At 54.3% G+C, this 6,516-nt stretch overlaps 1 protein-coding gene across 1 annotated transcript; it reads right to left on the bottom strand.

Annotated features, from left to right (window-relative positions):
• Positions 1-3,337: 3,337 nt before the first annotated feature.
• LOC307108730 (mammaglobin-A-like) lies at positions 3,338-6,150 on the bottom strand. The gene is made up of 3 exons (XM_079786878.1): positions 6,062-6,150; positions 5,487-5,674; positions 3,338-3,395 (listed from the first exon to the last, which is right to left on the bottom strand). The coding sequence occupies exons 1-3, from the start codon at positions 6,114-6,116 to the stop codon at positions 3,357-3,359; spliced, it is 282 nt and encodes a 93-aa protein (XP_079643004.1). The 5' UTR covers positions 6,117-6,150; the 3' UTR covers positions 3,338-3,356.
• Positions 6,151-6,516: the final 366 nt, after the last annotated feature.

The raw sequence follows: 6,516 nt of genomic DNA, 5'->3' as shown, positions 1-6,516 counted from the left end.
CCCTCCACATTTGTTCTCATTTTTCAAAATTGTTTTGGCTATTGTAGGTCCATTGCAGTTAAATAGAAATTTTGCAACCAGATTTTTCATAAACTTGCCAGAACAAAACAAGCCTATCTGGACTTTGGTTGAGAGTGCATTGCATTAAACCCATAAATCTATTTGGAGAAACTGACATCTTAAGAATATGCTTCCTAGCCCTAACTGGTTTGGCTCAGTGGATAGAGCGTCGGCCTGCGGACTGAAGGTTCCCAGGTTCGATTCCGGTCAAGGGCATGTACCTTGGTTGCGGGCACATCCCCAGTAGGGGGTGGGCAGGAGGCAGCTGATCAATGTTTCTCTCTCATCAATGTTTCTAACTCTCTATCCCTCTCCCTTCCTCTCTGTAAAAAATCAATAAAATATGTTTTAAAAAAAAAAGAATATGCTTCCTATCCATGAACAGTATGTGTTTCCCATGTAGGTCTTCCTGAATTCCTCTCAGCAATATTTTATACGTTTTACTCTACAGGTCTTTCGTGTCTTTTATTCAGTTTACTAGAGGCCTGGGGCATGAAAATTCATGCACTGGAGGGGGTGGTCCCTCAGCCGGGCCTGCCCCCTCTCACAGTCTGGGAGCCCTCATGTATTGGTTTCCCTCGTGTGGGCGCCATATACTGGGGTTCTTTGCCCAGCCTTACGAAGGGTTCAGCATTCCGGAGAAAGGGGCTGATGTGTAGATTCATGGAGGAGTCCAAAGACGAACGATAATTTTGAAAGGCATTGGGGGGGTCAGAGGAGCTACAGCTGAAGGAGCTAGAAGACTACTTCCTTGTCTAGGACCCCATGCTATTTATTTGACACAATTTGTCCTAAGGCAAGGTGGAGATATACACTTCAAAGGGTAAGGTTTCAAGGGGTATACAGAAGCATTGTCAGTTTGGGGAATAGCCTACAGCTGTGCAGGTGTTTGACCAACTGGAGGCAATAAAATGCCCTGAGCTGCCTGGCAGGAGACAATCCTATTCAGGTTTGGGGGAGGTGCCGTTTAGCCGTTCCAACAGGTAAACTACATATGTGGCTCACCCTTGTTCAGCCGCCCAAGCTTCACCAACCTTTGGGTGAAACTCGTGTAATTATTACATGCTGGAATTGGTTCCCGGCACCCTCAGGGTCGGGAGGCAACCCGGCGATCAGGGCAAGGCGATGCCCCCATCACACCTCTGCTGCTGCCACTGCCGGCAGCACAAGCATTGGCTGGCCCTTGTTAGGTGAGCCTCAGGCGGGCCTGGGCAGATGGGCAGACGACATCTGAGGCTTGCCTGCACCTCGGGCCGGCCCTGGGTGGCTGGGGGCTGAGGCGACTGGGCGCTACCATCTTTGAGTGCATGGCAGTCAATTAGCATATTCTCTCCTTATTGGCTGTGGGCACCGCCATCTTTGTCAGGGCGTGGCAGTCAATTAGAATATTCCCTCTTTAGTAGATAGGATTCCTAAGATTTTTGATAATATTAGACAGTTTTTAATTGCACTTTCTGATTGTTCAAGAATATAGTAATAAAATTAATTTTTGTATATTTATCTTATATCCTGCAACCATGCTAAACTCGCTTAACCCTTTGGTAGACACTCTGAGATTTTCTACAAGTCATCTCTGAAAATAGTTTTACACTTTATCTTAGCCAAAGTAGTGGTTTTACCTCCATCATTTTTGGCATTGGTCATTTCTTTCTCTTCATCCTGTTCAGTCTAGACAGGTGTATGGATTGTTTTTGAGCTTCTCAAAGAACCCGCTTTTGGTTTAAATATTTTCTATAACTTTTTCCCAATGTCATCGATTTCTGCTCCACCTTTGTTATTTCCCTCCTTCTGCTTATACTTTTACTAGAGGCCTGGTCACGAATTCACGCCTAGCTGGGGTTCTGCCGGGAGAAGAGGACCTGAGAGGTTGGGGGGCAACCCCGGCCCCAATAGGGGTATCGATGGCCGATCCTTGGCGGGTCTGGCGGGGGGGGGCAGGGAAGGGCCCCCACAGACACTGACTCTGCTGGCACCTTGACCTTGGAGTTCCCAGTCTCAATAAATGTTTGCTTAAGCCTCTTGGTCTATGTACCTCCTTAAGCAGCCTGAGCGGACTAGGACAGTATGTACGGTCTGTGTCCACTCAGAACTCTGTGTTTATCCTGTCTAGGTGTGTAAAAATACAGAGTTTTCATCTGAGGTACCATTCCCTTTCAACTCAGCAACGTTCAGAACGCAGGGCCTTCAGCAGCTCCACCACCATGTCCACGCCAACGGCAAAGGGACAGACGCCTCTCCCAACGGCCGGGTCCAGCAGGAGCAAAGGCAACTTCCCAAAGGCCTCAGAGCCCAAGACTGCATGGCCCACGAGTTCTCACTAAAGAAATGTGTGTGTGCATGCGCATGTGTGCATGTGTGCGTGTGTGTGCTTGTGTCTGTGAGTGTGTGTGTTTGTGTGTGTGCATGTGTGTGTTTGTGTGTGTGTGAGTGTGTGTGTGCGCGTGTGTGCGCTTGTGTCTGTGAGTGTGTGTTTGTGTGTGTGTGCATGTGTCTGTGAGTGTGTGTGTGTGTGTGAGTGTGTGTGTGTGTCTGTGAGTGTGTGTGTTTGTGTGTGTGCGTGTGTGTGTGTTTGTGTGTGCGTGCATGTGTGTGTTTGTGTGTGTGTGAGTGTGTGTGTGTGAGTGTGTGTGTGTGAGTGTGTGTGTTTGTGTGTGTGTGTGTGCGTGTGTGTGTTGGGTAAGCTATAAGCTGTGGGTTGGGGAAAGGGTCCTTTGCCTGGGCCTAGTGGTGTATGGGGCCGGGGTGTTCTGGAGAAGTGGGAGGACATTCAAGCCAGGATGGAGCCCCGCTTTGCCCGAGTCCCTTTCTCACTGCTCTGTTCCCTCCCCGCCCCTCGGTCAGGAACAGAGAGCACCCAGAGGGGAGCCCGGCCCTGGGCGAGGGTGCAGTGTGGATGTGAAGACAAGGGGGCGTCCTAGAGCCTGAGCGCCTGAGGTCGGATCAGAAGGTCCCAAGAGGTGGGGGGAGGGCACTTTCCCAGGGACAGGGTCCTGTCGGGCTCAGGATGGTCAGGGGCAGGGCGCCCTGCAGATCCCCGCGTCTCAGCCACGGGTTCTGAACTGAGCGCCCGTGTCCCAGCGTGTGCGCAGCGCAGTGTGCGGGAGTCTCCTCGGGCCCCGTTTGGTCAGTCACCCAAGAGAGCGCTGGTGTGCAGGCGCTTTATTGAAATGAATGTGGGGAGGTTTCAACCATGTCTTGCGGTTTCAGGATCTAAAGGCCCAGAGGGGCGCTCAGCTGTGGTCTGCCGGGGAGAGTCCTGGCTGGCCGGTCTGTCGGAGGAGGAAAGGCCGTGTGGGTCAGTAGGAGTCACACTGCTCGCTGTTGTATATGGCGTCCTGGAAAACACACAGAGTCATCCCTCCGACTCTCCCACCAAGGCCCCTGAGCACAGACGTGGCGTCTCCTCGTCCTCCCGCCACGGAGAGGAGCGGGCGCGGGAGTTCCGCCAGGGTCTCCCCTTGTTCTGGGGCTCAGGAGGCAGTGCCTGAGGTCGAGGCAGCGCTGCTTCCAGACCCGTCCCCCCGGGCGCTGGGCGCTGGTCCCTGCGTGTGTCCTCCGCTGGGGACGAGGCCTCCGTGCCCAGGCTGTGCTGCCCCCGCTCCGTGTCTCAGCCCCAACACGCGCCCGTGAGCAGCTGGGGGGCTGCGGGCCTGCATCCGGATGCCGGCCACGTGCCTGTGGCCACAGAGCTGAGGACACGCGCACCCGAGGGGCTCGTCTGACCTCCGTTTGCAAAGAGAAGGCCGCCATCCGCCATGGAGGGCTCCTGAGGCTTTCAGGTGGAACCACGGTGAGCGCCTTTCCCAGAAGCGGGACCCTCCCTCCCCAACGTACAGCTTCGTCCTGTGACGGTCCCCACCTCCAGGGCCTCTCCTCTCGCCCAAGTGCAGCGCCAGGCCCTGAGCGCCCCCTCAATCCTCCCCCCTTCCCGGAGGCCACGCTCTCAGAGACCGGCCCGCACACATCCCAGCAGGTGCCTCCCCCACGCGCTTGGCTTCCTCCTCGTTCCTGCAGGTCCCCCAGCTCGTCAGCAGCCCGGCGTCAGGAAGCGCCTGGTCACGCAGAGTGGATGTCTCTGCCGTGGCCAGACCTCCCACTGCTGCCCGGACTGCTTCCGGGGGCTATTAGGGTGGGGACTGACCGCCAGGAAGGACTGAGCCCTCTCTTCTCTAGTCAGAAAGACGGGCTCACCGTTTACACTGACTCTTGTTTCAACAACCCGCCCCCCCTGGCGGTTCCCAGCCGAGGTTTCCCCTGTCACTCACGGGGCAGCCACAGGCCCAGGCCGGCCGGCCACGTGCACTGGCCGACGTGGGTGCCCCAAGGGCCCGGGCACCGCGTTCCTGAGAGTGGGCTCTCCTGACCGGTGACTCTGCTCTCTTGTGAAGACTCTTTTTTCAAAAATGTATTTTTATTAGTTTCAGAGAGGAAGGGAAAGGGAGAAAGAGATTGAAACATCAATGATGAGAGAGAATCATTGATTGGCTGCCTCCTGCACGCCACCCACTGGGAATCGAGCCTGCAACCCAAACGTGTGTCCTTGACCCGAATCAAACCCGGGACCCCTCAGTCCCCAGGTCGAAGCTCTATGCCCTGAGCCAAACCGCCCAGGCAGTGGTGGGCAGACTCCTTAGTCAGCAGAGCCAAATAACAACAGCACAACGATGGAAATCTCTTTGGAGAGCCAAAGTTTTTAAACTTAAACTTCTTCTAACGCTACTTCTTCAAAATAGACTCGCCCAGGCCGTGGTATTTTGTGGAAGAGCCCCACTCAAGGGGCCAAAGAGCCCCATGTGGCTCGCGAGCCGCAGTTTGCCGACCACGGCCTAGGGCTTTAGAAAATGCTTTGAAATGCTTTCCTACGTGTGTTTCTCACTCTGAAACGTGAGGGTCGTCTGGAGAATCAGAGGTTTGGGGCCTGAGGGGTAGACAAGCCTCTGCCCACACGCTCTCCTCCCTCGTGGCCTCTCTCACAGAGAGACTCCACCACGTGGGCAGGCCCAGCAGCCCCAGGCCTCGGACGGCTTCCTGGATGTGAAACTATTCACACTCCCAACAACCACATTCCCTGAGATGACCTGAAGCGTGATCAGCACTTGCTTTCAAGACGTCAGTGCCACCCTAGCTGGATAGGCTCAGTGCAGAGAGCACTGGCCTGAAGGGTCCAGGGTTTGATTCCGGTCAAAGGCACATGACTGGGTTGTGGGCTCGATCCCCAGCAGTTCACATGCAGCAGGCAGCCGATCCATGATTCTCTCTCATCACTGATGTTTCTATCTCTCTCTCACTCCCTCTCCCTTCCTCTCTGAAATCAATAAAAATACATTTAAAAATAAATAATTAAGAAAAAAGTAGTTAGTAGCGGACTGAGAGCCCGCTGGTCCCTGGCCAGAGCGGCCAGAGCGGGAAGCAGGGGCCGCCATTACCATCATCACGAAGATGTTGCTCAGGGTTTCGTTGCTCTGGTCGAGAAAGCACTGCTTAAACTTCCTGAGGGCGCTCTCAGTCCTTTCACCCGGGATGAACTCCTGAAGGTCTTCGATGTATTGAGACTTGGACTCTGCAGGATCAATGCTCTTACCGATCACATACTCAACCATTTCACAGCCAGAACCTGGGAAGAAAGCACACAAAAGCGGGCTCAGACCCAAAGGCACCAAGTCCTTGCTGGGCGTAACCATGACGATGGCCATCTTCTTACCGCCCATGAGAGACAGACATTCAGAGAGCTTATGGGCAATGGTCGGAGTCCTCCATTCTGGGAGAGCAAACTCGGGGTCTAGGATGTTCTCTGAGCCCCAGGATATCTGCCTCCTTGTCCCGCCTCCCGCACCCAATGCCCCCAGCTCCCTGGCTTCCACAGCCCAGAGAGCCAAACACGATGGAGCCAGGAAGATGGCAGAGGAATGAGGCGCTCTGGCTTGGGGCTTGGGGAGCAGGAGGTCTGCCCCAGGTGCCCTGACACCACCTCCCCCCGAAAGCCTGGCGCTGCCACACTCACCAGCATAGCAGTAAAGGGGGAGGGCGGTCAGCATGAGCACCACCGCCAGCTTCATGGCTCAGGCAGCTGCTGCGGGCTGGTCACTCGGACGTGGCAGGGAAGAAGGACTCACTTAGGAGGTGAGAGCCCAGACTCCTCCTTTTATTCTCCTGGCGGCCACTTAGCCCCTCCCACAGATGATGGGATGAGTCATGGGGTGAACCTGGCGTTGGGCCCAGAAAGGACAGCGAGAATCATCTAGAAGCCAGCCCGCCCGTGGTCTGTTTGTAGAAACCAAGGAATCAGAGCCTTAAAAACCCTCATAGATTTCATAACGGCAATCATGATAACGAAATTAGATAAAATTAATGCTGAAGTGCTTGCTAAATAAAGTAAGTTACAGCATTGTGAGTCTGTGTTCTCATTCTTGTTTTATTAATATTTGGTCCTCACTTATCTCTTCCTCCTCCTCCAGC

The sequence above is a fragment of the Cnephaeus nilssonii genome (genome assembly GCF_951640355.1).
Source record: "Cnephaeus nilssonii genome assembly, chromosome: 13".
Lineage (NCBI taxonomy): Eukaryota > Metazoa > Chordata > Mammalia > Chiroptera > Vespertilionidae > Cnephaeus > Cnephaeus nilssonii.
Note: the sequence above shows the minus strand (reverse complement) of the source record. Positions and strands in the feature narration are given on the sequence as shown.

What these genes read in the sequence shown, in the direction of transcription:
- LOC307108730 (XM_079786878.1), bottom strand. Translation starts at nt 6,116, where the DNA reads ATGAAGCTGGCGGTGGTGCTCATGCTGACCGCCCTCCCCCTTTACTGC. An exon ending in CCCCCTTTACTGCTATGCTG is followed by an intron (nt 5,675 to 6,061) that starts GTGAGTGTGGCA and finishes CTTTCTTCCCAG; the next exon opens with GTTCTGGCTGTGAAATGGTT. An exon ending in GCAACATCTTCGTGATGATG is followed by an intron (nt 3,396 to 5,486) that starts GTAATGGCGGCC and finishes TGTGTTTTCCAG; the next exon opens with GACGCCATATACAACAGCGA.